The sequence below is a fragment of the Neoarius graeffei genome, chromosome 6, assembly GCF_027579695.1.
Source record: "Neoarius graeffei isolate fNeoGra1 chromosome 6, fNeoGra1.pri, whole genome shotgun sequence".
NCBI lineage: Eukaryota > Metazoa > Chordata > Actinopteri > Siluriformes > Ariidae > Neoarius > Neoarius graeffei.
The window spans coordinates 85,739,417-85,764,233 of record NC_083574.1 but is presented as its reverse complement, the minus strand read 5'-3'; the positions used below and the strand labels follow the sequence as shown (position 1 = coordinate 85,764,233).

At 44.2% G+C, this 24,817-nt stretch overlaps 1 protein-coding gene across 2 annotated transcripts in view; it reads left to right on the top strand.

The window, feature by feature from the left end:
- Window positions 1-24,817, top strand: part of LOC132888126 (transcription initiation factor TFIID subunit 4-like) — a 275,470-nt gene that overhangs the window by 81,786 nt on the left and 168,867 nt on the right. For both annotated transcript variants that reach the window (XM_060924138.1, XM_060924137.1), the window contains 2 exons: window positions 7,604-7,734; window positions 14,634-14,759. In XM_060924138.1, the coding sequence (XP_060780121.1) occupies window positions 7,604-7,734; window positions 14,634-14,759 (257 nt within the window). The remainder of the gene's footprint in view (window positions 1-7,603; window positions 7,735-14,633; window positions 14,760-24,817) is intronic.

Genomic DNA, 24,817 nt, shown 5'->3' with positions numbered 1-24,817 from the left:
GGCAATGAGCAAACGCATTGTACCATTAGAACACTGGAGTGAGAGTTGCTGGAAATGGGCCTCTATGGAGCACTTGCATGTGACGTCACAGCCGATCCAGATTGTGACAGACACCATCTTGTCGGTCAAACGCCATATTCCTACTTCTACTTCTGGTTCTACTTCTGCTTTTACTTCTACCTTTCCTTCTGGAAAACCCTACTATATACAATTCTACTACAATGGCTGCGGCTACAAGCTCTCCCTATCTGTGCACGTTTATGTTTTTTGTGTGTATTTTTGCGTGTTGTTCGTCTGTACCGGACTTCAATATCCACTACAACCGTATGGACTTACTGGACATTGGTTTCCAGCAGAAAATGACGGTTTGTAGCGATTTCCATCGCATGCACAACATTCCGGACGAGAAAAAAAAATTATAACATTCCGGACGAGACAGCGAGACCAGCGGGGTCTCCGTGGATTGTTATCGGAAGCAAAGCGAAGGAGGCGGCGCCGGGAGCGGAAGCAAAAGCGAGGCTGCAGGCAGAGCCGGCCTGTTGACTAAGCTCAGAAAACAGCCACTCAAATCTCCACTGCTAAGCCTCTACCTCTCCAACGCCAGATCCATGTAAACAAGATGGACGATTTGGAGTTACAGCTGGAATTATCTTATTCTATTCTATAATCAGCTGGTCAGTGCTATACTCAATACTTAAGTGACTTACCCATCCAATGAGGATTCTTGTTACAAGATGCCACATCTGAGTCGCTGACAAATCCTGAATTTCTGTAAAGAAAACTGTCCAGAGATTTATAGGCACGCAGTGCTTCACCACTGAACAGCGAGGGAAAGTTAATGAGGTAATCATACACGTCCAGGTATTCTGCTGGCAGTTCAAAATCCGGTCGTGAAAACCCCGTCCGGAAAGCCATAAGGGTCACAAATCTGTAGATCGTTTATTTTAGACATACATCTAGTTATCTGTTCATTAGAAAAATGAGCCGTGTAGTCCGTCGGTTGAAATTGATCCATTCTGTACACGAGTGCAGCAGTATTCAGCGGTGTTTTTGACCGACAAGATGGGGGTTGTGGACTTTCCGGTCACGTGACTGCAAGATCTTTATACACCTATGGAGATATTGCACCAAAAACCAGACATTTGCAGCTAGAATAGTCATTTACCACATTAGCAATGTATAGAGTGGATTTCTGATTAGTTTAAAGTGATCTTCATTGAAAAGAACAGTGCTTTTCTTTCAAAAATAAGGACATTTCAAAGTGACCCCAAACTTTTGAATGGTAGTGTATTATATAACACGTTTTATTCTATCCACATTCACTGGATATAAGCAATCGTGCGCTCTGATTGGCTATTCTACTACTAGGATATCAACTCTCATACCGTGAGTAGACAAAAACAAAATGGCAGAGCGCATTTAAAAAAAAAAAACACCTCTTATTAAAAAAAAAACAAAACTCTGCTTGAAAACAAAACCCCAAAAAAGCAACAAAATATGCAATAAAAGTATTTGATGGTAAGAACGTACTTTTTATTTTTTTCGCGGTCCAAATCCTGAACTCTGGCTGGCCGGCGAGCAGGTCCGTATCCTATGGTACGGACCCCGGTTACGGACCTCTGGCGACTCACTCGTTCACAACAGCAAGCATAGTAGCAAGTTTTGTCAACACTTATCTTTTTTTTTTTTTTACTACCTTCTTTACTACCCTGAGGAAGAAGAAATAAAAGAAAACATTTCAGGAGAAAGCTAAAAACTTGTAATTTGCTAACACCGAGCAAAAACATGGCTGAATCCTGAATGACTCCTATTTGTATAAATAGGGGACTACATAGGCGGCAAAATGTAGTCTTTTTCCTGCCATGGAAGCGCACTTGTAGATTAGATTAGATAAAACTTTATTGATTCCTTTGGGAGGGTTCCCTCAGGGAAATTAAGATTCCAGCAGCATCATTACAGATAAACAGAGAAAAATAGAGAAAGCATCTAGATAAATTAAAATAAATTAAGTATTTACATATACAAATATATAAAAAGAATAAGATATGGGGAAGAGAGGAAGGGGGGGAAAGGTGGGGAGAAGAGGGGGGCGGCGGTAGGAGAGATATTGCACTTTATATTGCACATTGTCCGGTACTGCTTATTGTTCGGCTAGGCTACTGCTCCTTCCTGTCCTCTGTCCTCCCGTTACCCCTCCTCCCCCCCAGAGAGGAGTTGTACAGTCTGATGGCGTGAGGGACAAAGGAGTTTTTGAGTCTGTTCGTCCTGCACTTGGGAAGGAGCATTCTGTCACTGAACAGGCTCCTCTGGTTGCTGATGACGGTGTGCAGAGGGTGACTGGCATCGTCCATGATGTTCAATAGTTCGTCCATAGTCCTCTTCTCTGCCACCGTCACCAGAGAGTCCAGCTTCACGCCGACCACAGAGCCAGCCCGCCTGATCAGTTTGTCCAGCCTGGATGTGTCCTCCTTGGATGTGCTGCCCCCCCAGCACACCACGGTGTAAAACAGGACACTGATGACCACAGACTGATAGAACATCCACAGGAGTTTTCTGCAGATGTTAAAGGACCGCAGCCTCCTAAGGAAGTATAGCCTGCTCTGTCCCTTCCTTTATAAGTGTTTGGTGTTGCAAGTCCAATCCAGTCCAGCTTGCTGTCCAGCCACAGCCTGAGGTACTTGTAGGAATCCACAGCCTCCACCTCGACTCCCTCAATCAGAACTGGTCGTGACCTTGGTCTGGACCTCCCAAAGTCAATGACCAGCTCCTTGGTCTTCGAGGTGTTGAGCTGCAGATGGTTCCTGTTGCACCACACAGCAAAGTCCCTCACCAGGCTCCTATACTCCTCCTCTCTGTCGTCACTGATACACCCAATGATGGCTGTGTCATCGGCAAACTTCTGGATGTGACACAGCTCCGAGTTGTAGCAGAAGTCCGCGGTGTACAGGGTGAAGAGAAGAGGGGTCAGCACCGTGCCCTGGGGTGCTCCGGTGCTGCTAATCACAGTGTCAGACATGATGTCTTTCAACCTGACGTACTGCGGCCTGTCAGTGAGGTAGCTGGAGATCCAGGTGACCAGGCAGGGGTCCACTCGCATCCTGTTCAGTTTTTCCTGAAGCAATAGGGGCTGGATGGTGTTGAAGGCACTCCAAGTCCAAGAAGAGGATCCTCACTGTGCCATTTCCCTTATCCAGATGCGAGTGGGCTCGGTGTAGCAGGTAGAGGATGGCGTCTTCCACACCAGCACCTACCCGGTACGCAAACTGCAGACAGTCCTGGGCATGTTGTGCCTGGGCTCTGAGGAGGCTGAGGAAGAGCCGCTCCAACGTCTTCATCAGATGTGAAGTGAGTGCCACCGGTCGGAAGTCGTTCAGCTCGCTGGGCCGATTCTTTTTGGGAACTGGAACGATACATGATGTCTTCCAGAGGGTGGGCACTCTCCCCAGCTGCAGGCTAAGGTTGAAGATGCGTTGGAGTGGTTCACCCAGTTCAGCAGCACAGGTCTTCAGTAGTCGTGGACACACCTTGTCTGGGCCTGCTGCTTTCCTGGGGTGAAGCTTCCTCAGTTGACCTCTGACCTGGTCTGCAGTAATGCATGGAGGAGTCTGTGTTGAGGCGGGAGAGGAGGGGGCTGCTGTGATGACTGGGGGGAGGTGTGTTGAGGGAAGAAGGAGAGTTGGCTGCAGTGAGGGAGAGGGTGGGGAGGGGACGTGGGCTGGTTGAACCGATTGGAAAAAGTCATTCAACTCATTCGCCCTCTCCACTGTCCCCTCAACGGCTCTGGTCTTTGTATTGTGGCCTGTGATGGTTTTCACACCTTCCCAGACCTCCCTCATGTTGTTCTCCTTCAGCTTCTGCTCCACCTTCCTCCTGTAGCTGTCCTTAGCTTCCCTCACACAGCGTTTTACCTCCTGCTGTACTGCTTTCATCGCCTCCCTATCCCTGCTCCTGAAGGCGGCCTTCTTCCTGTTAAGGACAGCTTTGACTTCCTGTGTTACCGTATACTGAGGAGGAAGCAATTTGCATTACAGCCGTGAATGAGGATTCAAAATGGCGGCTCGGCTCGGTTTTCCCTTTTGGGCGCTCTCATTTTCTGTTAGAATTTGGTAAAGAAAAATAAATATATTATTTACCAGCTTAAGGTCGGTCCGTATGGTGAAATACCGTGAGCTCGGCCTTAAATACTTTCAAGACCTCGGTCATGGTATTTCACGATACGGACCTCCCAGCTGGTAAATAACATGTATGTATCTTTTGTTGTTTTTCAAGAATTATCGCATTTTCCCCCTAATTGCTACTGTTATTTTGCCAGTGTGTTTACATTCTAAGTGGAAGTGATTGTCGGACGTTTTGTCAAGTTTTTATTTATCGAATTTGTAAAAAAAAAAATGCTCTGTTTCTCAAAATCCATTGAACGTGGATAGAATAAAACCGTGATTCCACTCGATCTCGTCGTACATGGCTTATAGTCAACTCGGGGCTATGTGCCTCATTGGCTATCAGCTCATGTACGACTTGATTTCATGGAATAACTTAAATATTATACATACAGGACACTTTTTCGATGGAATTAAAACATGTGTTCTGTTCCCTTCTTGCAGGTTTCATTCATTTGGTTTGATAGAATGTAATATTGTTAGCATATCGCTTATCCAACTCGGTGCTGCATACCTCATCGGCTATCAGCTCACGTATGACTCGATTTTGTGGAATAACTTAAATATAACAGAGCTGTGCTGTTGAATTCTAAAATCTGATTGGTCAGAAAGTGTTGATTAATATTCTATAACCATAGCTCTGACAGTAGTTACAGCTACAGTGTATTTCAAATCACAGGTTTATATTAATGCAGCTGTTCTGATGTTATTGTTTCTATAACACGGGGACTGGTGTGGTGGATGTGCCACATAAACGGATATTTGCCTCCACCAAGTAGGTTATATTTTCAGTGTGGTTTGTTTGCTGCTTGTAAGCAGGATTGCACAAAACCTACTGACCCAATTTCCATGAAACTTGGCGGAAGGGTGTAACATGGGCTAAGGAAGAACCCGTTAAATTTTGACGCGGATACAAGTCAGGGCAAATCTATGGATTTCTTTTTTTCACTTTTGCTAATGCTGCGAGACATGGCATTTGGTCTTGGTGGAAGTCTGCATTCAACAGAAGAAGTGGATACATTCAAATTTCAAGTTTATTTGTGTAGCGCTGTTAACAACAGACCTTGTCGCAAAGCAGCTTTACAGAAAATTAAAGACATTAAACATGAGCTAATTTTATCCCTAATTTATCCCTAATGAGCAAGCCTGTGGTGAGGAAAAACTCCCTCAGACGACATGAGGAAGAAACCTCGAGAGGAACCAGACTCAAAAGGGAACCCATCCTCATTTGGGTGATAACAGACAACGTGATTATAAATAACTTGCTTCTATAACAGTGTCCTATATAGTCAGTCAATATCTGTGAAGATACTCAGTCATCCAGGTACATAGTAATCTGTGGTCGGTAGAAGAGAGCAACTGGACTTGCTTGAAGATTCTTGAAGACGTCTCGCCTCTCATCTGAAAGGCTTCCTCAGTTCTGTCTGACTAATAGGGAGTATCCAGTATTTATCCTCTCATGGATCATCATAGAATCCGAATCAGAATGCTGATGGCTGCATTGTAGGTGGCTGATAAAAGATGTCTTAGACCCCCACCTCTGTTCAGCGATGGTCGTTCCAGGTTGACAAAAATGAACGATCCTCTCTGGCTAAGATGTCTGCCAGTTTTCTGGAAGTCCTCTCATACTCCCGCACCAGTCGAAGGGATCTCATCCCAAAGTGCGTAGAAACATATCTGTGAAGATTCTCCGTCATCCAGGTACATAGTAATCTGTGGTCAGTAGAAGAGAGCAACTGGACTTGCTTGAAGATTCTTGAAGACGTTTCGCCTCTCAGCATTCTGATTCGGATTCTATGATGATCCATGAGAGGATAAACACTTGATACTCCCTATTAGTCAGACAGAACTGAGGAAGCCTTTCAGATGAGAGGCGAAACGTCTTCAAGAATCTTCAAGCAAGTCCAGTTGCTCTCTTCTACCGACCACAGATACACTACGTTCACACTGCAGGCTGAAGTGACTCAAATCCGATTTTTTCGCCCATATGTGACCTGTATCCGATCTTTTATTGACAATATGAACGACACAGATCCGATTTTTTTTCAAATCCGACCCAGGCCGTTTGGATATGTGGTCCTAATTCCGATTCCTATCCGATCTTTTCATATGCGACTTCAGTCTGAACCGCCAGGTCGCATTCATCCGACTTACACATCATCAACAAGCCACAAACGTCACTATTCTGCGCTGAAGTAGGCGGCGGGTCTCTCAAAAAAAGTTACAACAACATGGCGCATGACATCAATGCGACTCCGCACCCACACGTTCCTTTGAACGGAGGTTGCAGTCACTACCCCGCAGACCGCCTGAGCCAAAACCCTTGCCCTCTTCCTTCTCAACCTCCTCCTTAACATCAGGCTATTGTGCATGTTCTGGCTCTGTCGCAACAACAACTGCATCATCGCCAGGTACTCCATCCTGGCTACTGTCATACACAGGAAACTTTAGGTTACTTCCGTAAACACTGGCCATGCTCACTGCGTGTGACGTCGTCGTATCCTGCAATGCGCATGCGGAACACTTTTAGGTCGCTTTTCGTTCATACTGAGGATCACATACAAGTCGCATATATTTGTTAATGTGAACGACCTCACAAAAAAATCGGATTTCACAAAAAAATCGGAATTGAGCATTAAGCCTTGCAGTGTGAACGTAGTGTTAGTCAGTCAATGTATAACTGTGTAACCAGGAAATTCATTATAGTTTTAACATGAAGTCTGTTTTGTTGGAGTTATAAAAACTGTTCATTGATGGAAACTTGAGTGCAAAACTGTTCATGACAACTGCGGTTCTAAAGTTAGCAAGTTAACTCAGCCATAAAATTATTACTCTAAGTGTCTAGAGCCATCTTCCAAGTGATACATCTTAAAATCCACTAGATGGCAGTAGTTCAATAGCGGGAAAAAAAAAAACTATTTCAACTTACTTAGAAAAACATAGCCAGTGTAGAAACACGATGACTCCATATATCACAATCCATATTAACAGGTATATCCCAGAGGATTACTAGTACACGTAGGCACATAATTCTAATAATTTTGGAAATATAAATGTATCCAGACATACAACACTTCGGGATGTGCCGTTATTGGAAAATAATCAACTGTGGATTGGTAACAATTCTGCTTTATGTTATGGGTTTCTTGTGTTAGTTTGGTCACCACAAGACCAAAACCCAACATGAAATATTAATGTGATGTGAGAGAGGGCTGTTGTATGTTAATGCAGCCATGAGATATTTCACATTCTTAGTACATATACAAGGTAGACAAGGGTTTATGACTTGTATATTTTATAAAACAAGCAACAGGTGAAGGTGAGGGATTAAAAAGGCGTATGAAGCATCAGTGAGCACAAAATTAGAGCGGGTCTGATGTATGTGCTTCATAAAAGTCTCATAAAAACAGTGATTGGATGTTAATGTCTGTTCCCATGTCTTCTAGCTAAGAAGTTCGGGGTGACGGAGGTTCCTCTGGAGGCGGTAAACTTCATCGCTCACGCCACACAGACACGGCTGAGGACGGTGCTGGAGAAAGTATCCTTCATCGCCCAGCACAGGCTGGACTCCAGTAAGGTAGGAACGAAACCAAGAGAAGAGAGGTGTATCTCCACCATATTATTACAAACATGGAAACTTTTGGGTTTTATGAAACCAGCAGAGCTTCCTGTTGGTCCAAACGTGTCTTTGATTCAAACAAATGTTTAGTATAAATCAGGGCAGGAATTTCACGAGGGCCATGGCCCTCGTGCCCTCTCAATTTGGCCTTGTGCCCTTGGAAAAAAAATATCTGCCGTAAGGCCACAGTGGCCTTGATGCCCTGCGGTTTTGTAGTCTGCCTCGTGACTGCCAATAGGCTTTAACATCACCTGCGTCCATTGAGGAAAAAAAATACGTCTTTTGATGACATTCTGGATTCTTATTGGGCAACTCATCAGTGGTGGATCGGACTCGAGCCTGGCATGAACCGCTCCGACGTGCTATAATGACACCAATCTATCCCCAGCCAACCAGGAGACTTAATCAAACGCATCCCCCGCCCACTTGTGTCTGTGTCTGAGACGTTGAATTTTCACAGAAGGAGGGAAGAAGTTGACTGAGGTAAGACTGTGTGATAACGAACGAATAAGATAGGAATTTCAACATATAGGGCTTAAGTTTGTTACCGTTAAATAAGCATTGCTTGTACAGTAACGTTGTCGTTACGACGTTGACCCACTTTTAACGTGCCGAGTACCGACTGTAGCCGGTAACAAATGCTAAATAGCTTGCGGTCACGTTTTTCCTTTGTCGAGCTTTAAGCGTAACGTCATGGATGTTACTACTGCTTGTTCCTGCCGTGATACGCGATATGTGATATGTGCTGTTGTCTGTTCATAGCCACTTTTTTAATCTATGCAGTTAGCATTGTTTTGTTACTACAACCCCGATTCCAAAAAAGTTGGGACAAAGTACAAATTGTAAATAAAAACGGAATGCAATGATGTGGAAGTTTCAAAATTCCATATTTTATTCAGAGTAGAACATAGATGACATATCAAATGTTTAAACTGAGAAAATGTATCATTTAAAGAGAAAAATTAGGTGATTTTAAATTTCATGACAACAATACATCTCAAAAAAGTTGGGACAAGGCCATGACAAATTGCCATGCACAAATTGCTCAAAAAATTGACAGCACAAAAGGCCAAGTGGCCTTGCCCCTAAAATGATGAAATTCCAGGCCTGGTATAAATATTCCCTTATGATTCCTTTCATCACAATCTTCCAGAAGCTTCAGAGGAGCACGAGGCCACTCAGGAGTTTCAGCTTTCAAATGTTTAAACATTCTTGTTGTGAGGAGACAGCGCTAGTCACTACACCACCGTACCACCCATCTTCAGGGTCAAACGTGACCATGACTTCAATTTGCATTTGAATTTGAAGTCATGACTTCCATGTGTGGGTGTCGCGGTGGTGTAGTGGTTAGCACGGTCACCTCACAGCAGGAAGGTTCTGGGTTTGAGCCCAGTGGCTGATGGGGGGGGGGGGGCTTTCTGTGTGGAGTTTGCATGTTCTCCCCATGTCTGTGTGGGTTTCCTCTGGGTGCTCTGGTTTCCCCTACAGTCCAAAGGCATGCAGGTTAAGCCAATTGGTGACTCTAAATTGACTGTAGGTGTGAATGGGAGTGTGAATGGTTGTCTCCATGTGTCAGCCCTGCGATGATCTGGCGACTTGTCCAGGGTGTACCCCACCTCTTGTCAGCTGGGATAGGCTCCAGCTTGACCATGACCCTGCACAGGATAAGCGGTTACAGATGGTGGATGGATGGATGGATGGATGGACGGACGGACTTCCACATGACTTGGATTAGAGTGAGGGAGAGTTGCACAGCTGTCAACCTTGCACAGCTGTCAGCCTCGCTCTCTAGTCCCGACCTAACTGGGTCCAGGGGCAAGACAGAATCAAGACGACTGGAGCTAGGTTAAGATGCTGTGGATGGCCAACAGTGTTCTACGTGTTGCACCATGCTCTGATCACACTCCACAAATGCTTTGCTGGGTCCACCTTCCTGCCTGTTGAACCACCAGGTGGTGGTATCCTCCACGAAGTCTGCAGCGTCCAGTCTTCCGTCATAACCCTGACCAAGGGCAGCAAGGGGTTGCTAGTGCTTGCTCAAGGCGGGTCTGCTTCATAAAAGTATCCAGGCTAGTGGAGGGAAGGAGACACCTTACTATTCCATTGCATGGCAGTCAAGGATGGCACATGCCCACTGATCACTGCCCGGACAGTGAAACTGACTCCATTGTCTGAATGTTCCCTTGTGAATCAGGTGCATGATGTATTTCTGGAGGGAAAGTTGTGCTTCAGTGAACAACTAACCTTAGACAGTGAGCTAGTTTGCGAGATAGAAGAGACAGTGTTGATGGAGGAGCAGAAAAATCTTTCTTCCGGCTGTTCCCGTTAAGGGTCGCCACAGCAGATAATGTCTCTCCATCTCCTCCTGTCCTCCGTATCTTTTTCTGTCACGCCAACCATCCTTATATCCTTCACCACATCCATAAATCTCATCTTTAGTCATCTTTTCCTTCTACCTGGCAACTCCATCTCCAGCATTCTTTTCCCAATATAATATAACAGGGAAGCCATGGCCTAATGGTTAGACAAGCAGCTTTGGGGCTAAAAGGTTGCCTGTTTGATTCCCTGAACCAGCAGGAATGGTTGAAGTGCCCTTGAGCACCTAACCCCCAACTGCTCTAGGTATGTTGGATATGTCGTTCTGGATAAGAGCATCTGCTAAATGCCATTAATGTAATGTAATATACTCTTCATCATCCACATAGTTGATTTGGCATGAGTTTTACAACCTTCCTGACAACCCTCCCCATTTGTCCAGGCTTGGTTGGGACCGACGCTAAGAATGCGCTGGCTTGTGCACCTCAGTGGCTGGATTTAAAAAAAAAAAAAATCCTCCGGTAGTGAAACAGTAATAAATAGTACCTCTATGTTGAAATCTCCAGAAAGACATGACCCGAGCTCCACACTCGTTTTCTATTGGCCCGTGTTTCCAAGATTGGTGGATTCTTGGGTTTAAAGTGAATCTTTATTTTATGTACCACATCGTTGGAATTTTTCGACTCAGAAACTCCTACTTCCTACAATAGTGTGTTAATGCGAACTCGGCCACTCGAAGTCGGAAACAGAGGTGCATTAAGGCGCCGTTTCCTCTCCTCATCTGAAACGGTCTTCCTTTGCTGTCTACAAAAACTAGAATTAAAGAGTCGTTTGGTTAATGTTTAATTTATTTTATTTGTCAGTTGGACGTGATAATTCGTAGTAATTTACTACTGCAGGAAGTTATACGAAAGAGCTCTTTGAAAATGAATCTTGCATTTCAGTGATCCAAGTATCACTCATGATAAACTCAAAAATCTGTTTGTTCTTTCTTTTATAACTACTGTGGGTGCTGTCGTGTTGAAGTGGTCTCACAGAATCACAACTTGGAGAAGTTGGAGCTTTCCAAGAAAAACTGTTTCCGAGTAGGAAATAAGAGTTGGAGAGTTGTTCAAAGGGATTTTTTTCCTACTCCTCCTTGGTCATGAAACAAGCAACATTACATTACAACCCCGATTCCAAAAAAGTTGGAACAAAGCCATGTTTACCACTGTGAGACATCCCCTTTTCTCTTTACAACAGTCTGTAAACGTCTGGGGACTGAGGAGACAGGTTGCTCAAGTTTAGGGATAGGAATGTTAACCCATTCTTGTCTAATGTAGGATTCTAGTTGCTCAACTGTCTTAGGCCTTTTTTGTCGTATCTTCCGTTTTATGATGTGCCAAATGTTTTCTATGGGTGAAAGATCTGGACTGCAGGCTGGCCAGTTCAGTACCCGGACCCTTCTTCTACGCAGCCATGATGCTGTAATTGATGCAGTATGTGGTTTGGCATTGTCATGTTGGAAAATGCAAGGTCTTCCCTGAAAGAGACGTCGTCTGGATGGGAGCATATGTTGCTCTAGAACCTGGATATACCTTTCAGCATTGATGGTGTCTTTCCAGATGTGTAAGCTGCCCATGCCACACGCACTAATGCAACCCCATACCATCAGAGATGCAGGCTTCTGAACTGAGCGCTGATAACAACTTGGGTCGTCCTTCTCCTCTTTAGTCCGAATGACACGGCGTCCCTGATTTCCATAAAGAACTTCAAATTTTGATTCGTCTGACCACAGAACAGTTTTCCACTTTGCCACAGTCCATTTTAAATGAGCCTTGGCCCAGAGAAGACGTCTGCGCTTCTGGATCATGTTTAGATACGGCTTCTTCTTTGAACTATAGAGTTTTAGCTGGCAACGGCGGATGGCACGGTGAATTGTGTTCACAGATGATGTTCTCTGGAAATATTCCTGAGCCCATTTTGTGATTTCCAATACAGAAGCATGCCTGTATGTGATGCAGTGCCGTCTAAGGGCCCTAAGATCATGGGCACCCAGTATGGTTTTCCGGCCTTGACCCTTACGCACAGAGATTCTTCCAGATTCTCTGAATCTTTTGATGATATTATGCACTGTAGATGATATGTTCAAACTCTTTGCAATTTTACACTGTCGAACTCCTTTCTGATATTGCTCCACTATTTGTCGGTGCAGAATTAGGGGGATTGGTGATCCTCTTCCCATCTTTACTTCTGAGAGCCGCTGCCACTCCAAGATGCTCTTTTTATACCCAGTCATGTTAATGACCTATTGCCAATTGACCTAATGAGTTGCAATTTGGTCCTCCAGCTGTTCCTTTTTTGTACCTTTAACTTTTCCAGCCTCTTATTGCCCCTGTCCCAATTTTTTTGAGATGTGTTGCGGTCATGAAATTTCAAATGAGCCAATATTTGGCATGAAATTTCAAAATGTCTCACTTTCGACATTTGATATGTTGTCTATGTTCTATTGTGAATACAATATTAGTTTTGCATTCCATTTTTATGTACAATTTGTACTTTGTCCCAACTTTTTTGGAATTGGGGTTGTACCGGTAGATTAATGGCATTTAGCTTGGGGGGCAGCCTTTGGCCCACAGGGTCGCTGGTTCGATTCCCAGGACCGGCAGGGAAAAACGTGAGGGGAGTTGAGTGAATGAACAGCACTCTCTCCTCCCTCTGTATCATGGCTGAAGTACCCTTGAGCAAGGCACCTAACTCCCAACTGCTCCCCGGGTGCTGTAGCATAGCTGCCCACTGCTCTGGGTATGTGTGCGCTCACTGCTTCAGATGGATTAAATGCAGAGGAATTTCACTGTACATGTGACAAAGGCTGCTTCTTCTTCATTCTCAAACGCTCTTATCCAGAGCAAAATACAACAGACCCAGAACAGCCTGGGGAGCAGTTGGGGGTTAGGTGTCTTGCTCAAGGGCACTTCAGCCATTCCTGCTGTTCCAGGGAATCGAACCAGCAACATTTTGGTCCCAATGCTGCTTCTCTAACCATTAAGCAAATCACTTTCTTTGTGTCATGATTACTCATATCTTTAACCTAGTGATATAGCTATGACTATGGACGTATTATTAATCAGTTTAATTTCCTGGACAAATTTGAACACTTTTTGAAATTAACATAATTCAAGTTTCTTTTGTTAAAAAAAAAAAAAAAAAAAAAGATTGTGATGAAGCCACACTTTTGAGAACCATATTGGGCATCATGCTCCCTGCATTCCTTAGTTTTCACTGCTTTATTTTAATAATGATATATAAAATTCTCAGAAACGTACAAGTCTTTTAGGAAGTTATTTAAAAGTCTTTGCTTCTTCAGTGGAAAGTTTCTGTGAATGGATGCGAACCTTCAGTCGCTTTAAGCGAGCAGGAAACTTCCCTCCAATCTAGAGCTTTATATCTGGAGCGTATTATACCAAACCGAGTAAAGTTTCAAATTTGTAAACGCACGTTTAGATTGCAGTGTGCGCGCGTGCGTGCGTGCGTGCGTATGTTGTGTCTTCGACATTCTTGTTTCTTGGAAGTGTTTGTCATAAACATCTCAAAAGCCAGAAGAGCCTTCAGTAGCTTTAAAGGAGCAGCAAACACGCATATGGTTCAGGTTTGAGAACTTGCCGCTTTTGGAACGTTTCTGGTAATCTTGTTTATAATTTTATTTCATGTATTTTTTTGTGTCTTCAAGTCTGAGGCATAAATACCTCAGAAGCACGTTAGTACTAGACCACTCGGTACCGGATGAGATTTAAAAAGTGGAATGAAGTTCTGTTCAGATGCCGATGCTGGCCCAGAGGGATGTGTATCAAACTTATCAAAAGCAGACGGATAAACATTCATCCGATCCGAGAGCGAATAGAAAGTCTCCACATGCAGCACACTGTTAGGTGTGTTCTCTCAGGATCGTTTGTAGCCCCATGTATGCGCCGAACAAACCTCCGACTGCTGAGAAAGAAAGAAGCGAGACAGGAGGAGTTGAAAGCCTTTTTTATTTATTAAGTTGTTTATTTGCGAGCAGGACTGTAGAGAGGATCGCCGCTCATGACTCGCTCTGCACATCTACAGATCTTTTCTTCTGTGTTGTGGTTTGGAAATGAGGTGTGATAGAAGTGTGCGAGGCCCTGTGTCTGTGAAGCTGCACAGTGACATCAAGAGAGGAGGGAAAAAAAAAAAAATTGTGAGAACCATGAATCCTGAACGGAGCACACCGTCTTAGAGGGGGGGGGGACGGATCTCAAAAGTCTTTCAGCTTGAGTCAGTGTGATCACACACACACTTGAGAAGCTGGAAAGAGTGAGGTAACAGGAGAACTGAGGATTGAAATAAACACGCTTAATTATAGTGTTAACAGTTTGTTTGCCCACAAACTTTTTTCCACCCGACTTCTCCAAGGTTTCAATGGCACATTAGATGCGAGTTATAAACAAAACCCTAAGAGGAATGAAATGTTTTTTTCTGAATCTAAACTTTTGGTTCCAGTTTTCCTGTCTCAGTTTATTCTCACTGTTTTCTGTCTCCAGGATGAGGAGTGGCACGAGCAGTCGTCAGACGTCCGCTCTCAGCTCAAATTCTTCGAGCATTTAGAGCGGCTGGAGAAACAGAGGAAAGACGAGCAGGAGAGAGAGATTCTCCTCAAAGCAGCCAAAGTGAGTCAAACATCAGCCGCGTCTGGTAACGCCGTCATGTGGTCCTTCACATACTGCACATTCGTACGTTTTGCAGGATGTTGGTGTGCGATTTAATGCTCAGGTGAGGCGGAGTCCAAAGTCTGATTCAGCTAGAACGAAGAGCAGTTCAAACGGTTCGACAGTGATGATCGTACTCCCAGAATACTATCTAGTTATTCATTTTAAAGTCTCATTATTTAGTAATTAGTAGGGCTGTCAATCGATTAAAATTTAATTGCGATTAATTGCATTATTGTCCGTAGTTAAGTCGTGATTAATCACAAATTAATCGCACATTTTTAGCTTTTTCTAAGGCCAAGTTTACATTAGACCGTATCGGTCTCGTTTTCTTCGCGGATGCACTGTCCGTTTACATTAAAACGCCTGGAAACGCCGGGAAACGGGAATCCGCCAGGGTCCACGTATTCAATCCAGATCGTGTCAGCTCCGGTGCTGTGTAAACATTGAGAATACGCGGATACGCTGTGCTGAGCTCTAGCTGGCGTCGTCATTGGACAACGTCACTGTGACATCCACCTTCCTGATTCGCTGGCGTTGGTCATGTGACGCGACTGCTGAAAAACGGCGCGGACTTCCGCCTTGTATCACCTTTCGTTAAAGAGTATAAAAGTATGAAAATACTGCAAATACTGATGCAAATACTGCCCATTGTGTAGTTATGATGGTCTTTAGGCTTGCCATCCTTCCACTTGCAAGTGGTAAGTGATATGCACTGGGATCACACACACAGCGGCTCAGTCCCGAATCACTGCTTGTGCACTTAACTCGCGAGCTCTGTGAGCTGCGCAGGGCCGGAGTGCGCACCCTCCAGAGGGCACTCGCTGTTCAGGGCGGAGTGATTTGGAGCGCAGGATGCCTGCGGAGCCGAGCGTATCCGTGTATTGGTGTTGCTGTGTGCACGCTAATCGTTTTAAAAACGTTAATCTGATGATCCGCTGATACGGTCTAATGTAAACCCCACCTAAATGTAGCTTAAAGGGATATTTTAAGTTTTTGGGGCGTGGACAAATCTGCTTGCTTTATGCGAATGTCTTTAGCCAGGTCAGGAAGGATAATGCTGGACATGGCAAAATTATTTTATTCCCCCACTGCATTTTAAAAAAGAAAGCAGTGTTAACTTTATAATTTTGAGGGTTTAGCACAATTCAGTGTGAGCAAAACAATATGGTATTTTCCTCTAGTTCTGTACTTAACTTCCAGCCTCAAAGTATGCAATAAAATAAATTCAGTGTTGTGGACTCTGGGCAACAGGTGTAATGGTCAAACGAGTGCTCGGACAGCACAATATCCCCCACTGGCAACTATGCCATAACTCTTGTAAAAAGTGACTGAATTGAACGAAATTGCAATATGCATGTTACCAACATATACCAAAGAATCCTGCCAAGTTTCGTGAAATTCCTCCAAAAATTGTGAGAGGAGTTGATTTCAGAAAGTGAGTAGCCTTCCCGGGATGAATGGACTGACATCGCTACAACATAATCCCCCTTCGGGCCTTTCAGCCAGCAGGGGATAAAAACTTTAGATGCTGTTTAGTTGTTGCGTGCTTATCTCAAAAACACTGTGTCCGGCTGTTACTCATACCTGTATTCAATGATGGCAGGAAGAGGCCAAGCAGTCAGTCAGGTAGGGAGGCAAGGCAGGGATGAAGAGAGGTAGACAGCAGGCAGGCAAGCAGGTGACACACAGTGGTGTAAAACCCAATTTTTTTGTAGAGAGCCACAAAAGGGTTATTCCAAAAGTGTAAGTTCCAACTGGTGAAATGAAAGTAGTCTAAGAGTTAAGCGCATCTTGGAAGCAGTTATTAAAAAAACCAAACAAACAAACCCCAACCACTATCGGTCACCAGCATCTTCCATTGTCTAACTGAGACTAGACCAAGTACATGGAAGACACTATCTTTTATCTGAACAGGTGACCTAAGGCTAATGTCAAAATAAAAGTCCCAAGCTAAGTGCCAGTAAATCTAAAGCAAAATATGAGTCTCTAAACAAAAGCAAGATTAAACTAAATTTAGCTCCTACATCTCTAGCCCCTTATAGCAAGTGCGTGGTGGAGCATGCTATAAAAATATATTTGCAAAAAAAGGGAGCCAATTACTCTTTTATATTGCAAAAACCGGGGCGGCGCGGTGGTGTAGTGGTTAGCGCTGTCGCCTCACAGCAAGAAGGTCCGGGTTCGAGCCCCGTGGCCGACGAGGGCCTTTCTGTGTAGAGTTTGCATGTTCTCCCTGTGTCTGCCTGGGTTTCCTCCGGGTGCTCCGGTTTCCCCCACAGTCCAAAGACATGCAGGTTAGGTTAACTGGTGACTCTAAATTGACCGTGGGTGTGAATGTGAGTGTGAATGGTTGTCTGTGTCTATGTGTCAGCCCTGTGATGACCTGGCGACTTGTCCAGGGTGTACCCCGCCTTTCGCCCGTAGTCAGCTGGGATAGGCTCCAGCTTGCCTGCGACCCTGTAGAACAGGATAAAGCGGCTAGAGATAATGAGATGAGAAGGTGAGTGCAAATACCAGTATGTGGTGCAAAAGGATGCACGTGCACATTCCATGAGCCTCAGTTCAGTCTTGGCTGCCAGCTTCTACTAAGAGGCATATCTTGTTGATGGGCCTTTGGAGCTGGTTTGTTTTAGTCTGGAGTCGTACAATACGGACAAGGCCTTTGGAATCCTTTATAGCTTCAGTGACTCTTGCCATTACCCACGAGCCTCGTGGTCCCGTAGCATCAGCCACCACAACAGTGTCTCCCACACAGAAATTCCGCTCGACATGGGACCAGTTCTGTCATTCCTGCAGAGCGGAAGATACGCCCGTATCCAGTGCGTCCAGAAAAGATCAGCGATGTATTGTATTTACCGCCTCCTGACATAGATCTTCCATGGATAGTCCTGGTGGTAGTGTATATAGGTTGGACTTTGAGCTGGAGTAAATTATTGAGTCAGTGGTTCCAAGTCATTGGGGTCATCTGAAAGAGTTGTCAAAGGACGGCTGTTCAAGATGGATTCTACCTCACATCACAGGGACAAGACTCTCGTCATCCAAAGATTGTTGGCTTTTGACAGACAGCAAAATCCTTTTTACCATTTGGATTAGTTGTTCCCAAATGCCTCCGTGATGGGAACCAGCAGGAGGATTAAATGTCCACTTGACACCTTTTTGTAAGAGACTGCGCTCAATCTGCTCCACATTCCAAGACTTTCCTCAACTTTTTCAGTGGAGATCAAATTAGTTACATTGTCTGACCTAAATTCTCTTACTTGACCTCTTCTTGAAATGAAGTGCCTGAACTCATTCACACAGGAGTCTGTGTCCATAGAGTGCGCCACTTCCAGATGAACTGCCCTACTGGTGAGACGAGTGAAAATCACACCATACCACTTTGCCATGCCACACCCTCTTCTCACCTCAATTGGTCCAAAATAGTCCACTCTGACATGTGAGAAAGGTCAGGGGTCAAATGGTCAATTGGCAAGTCAGTCATCTTTTGTTCACTTGCACATACATGTTGCCATCTGCAGGGCACGCACTTGTTCATGATTTTCCTTGCCAGGGAATTTGCACAAGGAACCCAGCATTTCTTCCATAGAGTTTTTGGCACCACTGTAATAAGTCCCTGATGTGGATGGAGTACAGAAGCACGGCAGGTGAGAGATGACGTTCACATACACTTATTTTCTTAACACTTTTCAGCTTTAACGGTTGTTCTAGACACACACACACTTGTGTTCTGGTCTGGGGGGAAGCCCTTCTCTCTGCTCTCTCCCTCCTTTTCTATCCTCCACTATCACTGCAACACACACACAAAATTAATTGACAACAGGTGCATTGACTTTGCCAGTCACTTTCCCTGGCCCTGCCCTCCATTCACAAACTGATGCTAGGCCATGCCCCCACTGCCACAGGTCAATAGCATGATTTCTTCCATTGTGCCCAACCTGCTGGTGTATATGCTGAAGCACAAGCTTCAAAACACGACGTTCCTTAGGCAAGCTGGCAGGATGTTTTTGCTCTTCTGGCAAAGCCATTTTGCTCAGACGACCATCAGCTCTTAAGATGCCATGGTCAAGCACTGGATCCAGCCTGAAGATAGATCATAGACAAAAAAAAAGCTCTTTCTGTTCCATAGGTTTACCATTTCCCGTGAGAATCCCCGATTTTGGCAGAACTTCAGCAATGGCTTCTTATGCATGTTCAGTGTCCTCAACCGATAGTACCATAGAACCAGGTTTTAGTGTCTTCATGGTCCCTTTCAGGACGTTTTGGACAAGCAAGCTCTTAAACTTAAGCATCCATGCTACTGCATTTTTTAGTTTACTCTATGTTGAAAAGTAATTAAGTAGTGTGGTGGTGGCGGCATCACAGTCACTTGTAACAGTGGTATGTACCTCAATCACTTCTCTCCTCAGCGCCGGCCATCTGGAGGGATTGCAAGCTCAGATGGTAGGTTGGGGCAACGTTGTAAGTTTGTCAAGAATTTGGGTCCACTGATCCAGAGGTTATTCTTCAGAAACTCCTCAAGATTCAGTCCATGTGAGGCATGATCTGCTGGGTTCATTTTGCCAGGAATGCGTTTCCATTTGTAGACGTCAGATGTACCCCTAATGATGATGATGATGATGCAGTTTGCAATGAAGGTATGAAATAGTCTGTTGTCATTTCTGATGTGCTTCAAGACTGTTGTACTGTGTCCAAAATACAGATGGTTTCCGTTGCAATTCAATGGACAGCATCCGGTCAACACAAACTGCCAAAACTGTAGCAGTCAATTCAAGACATGGAGTCGTCATTAGGTTCAGTAGAGCCACTCTGGATTTTCCCATAACAAAAGGTTATGTGCACTTGATCCCGGCTGTTGTTCAGCCTTAAATAGGTCACTGTACCGTATCCAGATTCACTTGCATCACAAAAGTGATTAATCTGTGCACATTCCACATTTCCAAAATTCTTTGGCTTGAAGCAGCGAGTGATAAAGTCCATGAGCGTCCTAAGCCCATGCGGCTACTGTTTCCAGGATTGAGCATATGTTTTAGGGATCTCGTCATCCCAGCCGAGGTTAAGCCTACACAGTTCCTGTAGGATGTGCTTTTCTGGAAAGGTTAAGGCGGCAAGAAATCCTAGCGGGTCATAAATTGAACTAACCATAGACAGAATTCCTCACCAAAGACATCCTCTTCAGCACACCACTGCACACAAAGGACACATTCCAGAGGTAGGTCTTCAAATGCCTAGGTCCAAATCCTTCACCTCCTTTGCCCTTTCAGGCTCAGAAATGTGAGCCAAGACTACTCTGCTGTTACTGGACCACTTTGGTAAATTGAAGCTTCCAGTTGCACAGAGGGTTTTCAATTCCTGGTACAAGCGAATGGCGTGGGCCTCTATCCACTGACTTTAGCAAATCATCCACGTAAAAGTTATTCAAGACAGTACTCACTGCCTCAGCTGAGAAGTTGTTTTTGTTGTCCTCAGCGGTTCTCCTCAGGGCGTAGCTGGCAAAACGAGACGCTGATGTTGCTCTGAATAAATGAACCATCATCCGATGTTCCATGAGGGGTTGAGTGAGGTCTTCTTCATTCCACTATAGGAAGCAAAGGAAGTCAGCATGTTCTGGTGAGATCTTGACTTGAAACATTTTCTCCATGTTGGCGAAAATAACCACAATTCTCAAGATGAAAGCGCAACAGGACTACCAAATCGAGGAGTTTGTAAGGTTTGGGCCCTGTATAAGCTCACTGTTGAGGGATGTTCTTTGATAAGATGCAGAGCAGTCGAAAACTACCTGCAAACTTACTTTTTTGGGATGATGGACCCCATAGTGAGGTATGTACCAGCCCTTGCCATTCTGCAATACGAGTTGATCTTTGGGTACAAGCTCAGCATGTCCACACTTCAGAATGGTATCCATGAATAGCCTGTACTCATCCTGGAAGGTCTGGTCTTTAATCAACTTCCTTTTTGGGGACACTACTCTTTGCTCTGCCATCTATCTGTTTGGCATTTCAGGATCCCTTTTAAATGGCAGTGGCAAGTCATCGTGTCCATCTTTAAGTTTTGCAGAGGTATCCATTATCTTCAGAAACCACAGGTCTTCTTGAGACTTCTCAACCTTCTCGGAGGTGTTCTCAGAGAAGGCATGGTTGAACTGCCAGACCAGGAGCTCACTCACACTTTCTATTGAAATCCGGTTGGTGTAAACATATGGCTTACCTTGCTTATTGAGACAAGTGTGCTCACCATGGAGGAGACCATTCACTACCCACCCAGCAGGGTTTTAATTGCAAAAGGCCCATTGCCCTTGCTATTTATTATCCTCCAAGATTCCATAAGCTTGGGCACGTTCATTCCAATTAGCAGGTCAAGGTTAGTGTCAATACTCGGTAAGCGCACCTCTTTCAAATATGGCCATTTCTCCAAATCCTTTTGTTGTGGGATAGGAGCTTTACTGACCAGGATTTTTTTCCTGGGTGTAAACATCTGGCAACTCAAAGAAGTTTTCTCCTTCCAGACTGCTTACTTCCAAACCTCTAAATGACCAGGCTGTCCATGGGTTTCTCCCAGCCCATAGTGCGCACAAGGATCTTGTGATGTCTCCCCTTTGCGTTCAACCATCTTCTGAGATTTTCCATGCAAAAATGTGGCAGAACTACCTGGATCAAGGAATGTGCAAGTCGAGTTACTTTACTTCACTTGAACAGGTACAATTGCCAGTGTGCAATGATGATGATTACTGAATCCAAAGCCTTTTCTTTTCCAGCCAGACCAGTCCACTGCTCACAGCCTTTTTGGACCCACTGGTGCTCTTTTCCTTCAAGAGTTCAGCATCAGGCTTCTGAAATGTGCAGGATACTCAGATGTTTCTTAGAACACACTGTACAGGTGATGTGCCTTTTACAATCTTTACTCATATGGCCCTTTACTAAACAGCCAAAGCAAATACCCTTCATCTTCAATTCAACGCGCTTATTCTGAGACTTGGATAGCAGTTCATCATGACATGTTTACCATTCCAAATGGGACAAAGGTTTGAGGTATCTAACTTGTCATTCAGAGCTTGTTTCTTTAACCTTTCCTGTTTGAGAATCTCAGTCCTGTGAAGCGTGTCTGCCACTGTGGTGACAAAGCTACTGCCTTTGCTTTTATAGGAAAGCTTAGAATCTGGTACAGACTTTGTCTGAAAACACTTTTAGTGGGGAATGATGGTTGTAAATCACCAAAGAGTGGATCTTGCATGATTTCTAACCTTCTCAATGAAGTTAACCAGATCAGAGAAGGTAGCTCTTGTTTTCCTTTGCTCCAGGACATCAAATGCAACAGACCTCCACTTCTCCCTTGCAGGGGAGCTTTGAAACAAGAAGCCATAGATTAGAAGGTAGGCTAAGCTCTTCCATGTCCTCCAGGTTCTGCGACAGATTACAACATCCTCGAAGAAAAAGCGCATAACTGGATAATGCCTTTCCATCTTCAGGTTTAATGTTGCTCCAACTTAAGGCCTTCTCCATGTATGCACTAGTGAGCTTTAATTTGTCACTAAAATGATACTTCAGCAGCCTTTTTGCCTCTTCATATCCCTCATGTGCATCCATGTGTAAACAGCTCCTGACCAGTTCCCTTGGTTGGCCGGAAGTGTATTGTTCCAGGTAATATAAGCAGTCGTCATTACTGATGGCCTTATTTTCAATTCCATGTATGAATAGACCTTTCACGCGGGCAAAGTTCAAAGGTTCTCCATCAAACTCGGGAATGTCCCTGGTGGGAAGTAAAGATAGCCTTTGTTGTTGAACAAGAAGTTTTATCATGTCATTCAAGCCACTACTTGTATTTGAGTATATTGGTTGGGGTGTCAGGGTAGAAGTAGCTGCTGCTGCTGATGTTGGTTGATGAAACATTTCCTCGACCATTGGTGGTTGAGAGGGCAACTGTTTTTGTTTGAGCTGTAAACAGCTGAAGAGGAGTTTTAGGAACCACATGTATATTTGCATATTCAACTGATGGCTCTGGAGCCACGGAAGTTTCTTTTTAAGCATTTTTCTTGTGTTTCCAGGTAAGAATTCATGCCATCTCCAGGTGGGTTCGACTAAGAGACAGATTTTGTTTCGTAACCCTCTAATTGTTTCTTATAATTCTCAAGAACCTGGACTTTGGTATTTGCTGCAGCTACATCAGTTTCCAAGGCATTCTGTTTTATTGCATTTTGCAGTTGCACCTTTTGCATTTCCAGAGTATGTTTCTTTGCAAGTCCAGCAGCACGTTCCAGAAGAACTGCTTTTTCAGCTTTGGCTTTTGAGTGTGCTGATGACACTGAAGATCCACCAGATTTCGAAGAACGTCCAGACCTGTTTTGATTTGCTTGTTTAACAGCTTAGTTGCCTTTCCATGTTTCCACATCCTTTAAAAATGATAAGGTACTCTTTTTTTTTTGGCTCATACCAGTTAGCATTGTTGTTTTCCTTTTCATCACCAGTTAACATTTGCTGCACAGAACCATGAGCTTCGTCAAATTCATTTAATGCAATAATGAGACCTTGAACACCTTTGTCCACATCAGCAACACTGGCTTCATCACAAAGCTCTTTTTTAATTAATTTTGTTTTCGTGTACAAATACCCCGTTTCCCTCTACGGGTTGCAATGAACTGACTGAATTTCTTCATCACGATGGCTGGATCAGTAGCCTCAGCAGGAGAATCAGCAGGCTCTAGATCAATAGATATTGACGGAGACACGTTTGTAGCAATTTCAGTTACGACACGGACATTCAATTAATTTCCAAACAAAAGTTGAACAAGCACACAGCAACACGGAATATACAGTTCATTAGCAGGTTCAAACAAAGTGCTTGCACTCAAGTCAACAAACCCAAAAAGGTATTTAAAGGCAGGTTGCAGCACAAGTGAAGCACACAGTCCAAACAATTTTGATTCAAATCCAAGGTACAGTTTCATTCAAACAGACAATTCCAGCACTTTAAAACTGAGTTTTTAACTAATGTAATGGTCAAACAAAGTCAAAAAACTTTAGATGCTGTTTAGTTGTTACGCGTTTATCTCAAACACTGTGTCCGGCTGTTACTCATATCTGTGTTGAGTGATGGTAGGAACAGTCCAGTAGAAAGCCACAAAAGGGTTATTCCAAAAGTGTAAGTTCCAACTGGTGAAATCAAAGTAGTCTAAGAGTTAAGTCTAATTGTTCAAGCATAGCTTGGAAGCGGTAATATAAAAAAACAATCGGTCACCAGCATCTTCCACTGTCTAACTGAGACTAGACCGAGCACATAGAAGACACTATCTTTTATCTGAACAGGTGACCTAAGGCTAATGTCAAAATAAAAGTCCCAAGTCAAGTGCCAGTAAATCTAAAGCAAAATATGAGTCTCTAAACAAAAGCAAGATTAAACTAAAGTTGTCTCCTACAACAGGAGTGGCTGTCTTTAAATAAAGAAAATAAAAATACAAAACCCAAATAAATACATTTGTTTAGCCACACAGCTCATAAAGATGTTTTCTAGTAAAATGTAATAACTCAGAACGTTCATGAGCAAGGGCGGCACGGTGGTGTAGTGGTTAGCGCTGTCGCCGCACAGCAAGAAGGTCTGGGTTCGTGGCCGACGAGGGCCTTTCTGTGCGGAGTTTGCATGTTCTCCCCGTGTCCGCGTGGGTTTCCTCCGGGTGCTCCGGTTTCCCTCACAGTCCAAAGACATGCAGGTTAGGCTAACTGGTGACTCTAAATTGACCGTAGGTGTGAATGTGAGTGTGAATGGTTGTCTGTGTCTATGTGTCAGCCCTGTGATGACCTGGCGACTTGTCCAGGGTGTACCCCGCCTTTCGCCCATAGTCAGCTGGGATAGGCTTCAGCTCGCCTGCGACCCTGTAGAAGGATAAAGCGGCTAGAGATAATGAGATGAGATTCATGAGCAAAAACTGCATTTCTAAACACTTTTACATCACTCACACATTTATTAGAATAAAACTAACTCTCCAGTAAGCAGCTTAGAGACACACACATGCACACATCTGGATCTTTACA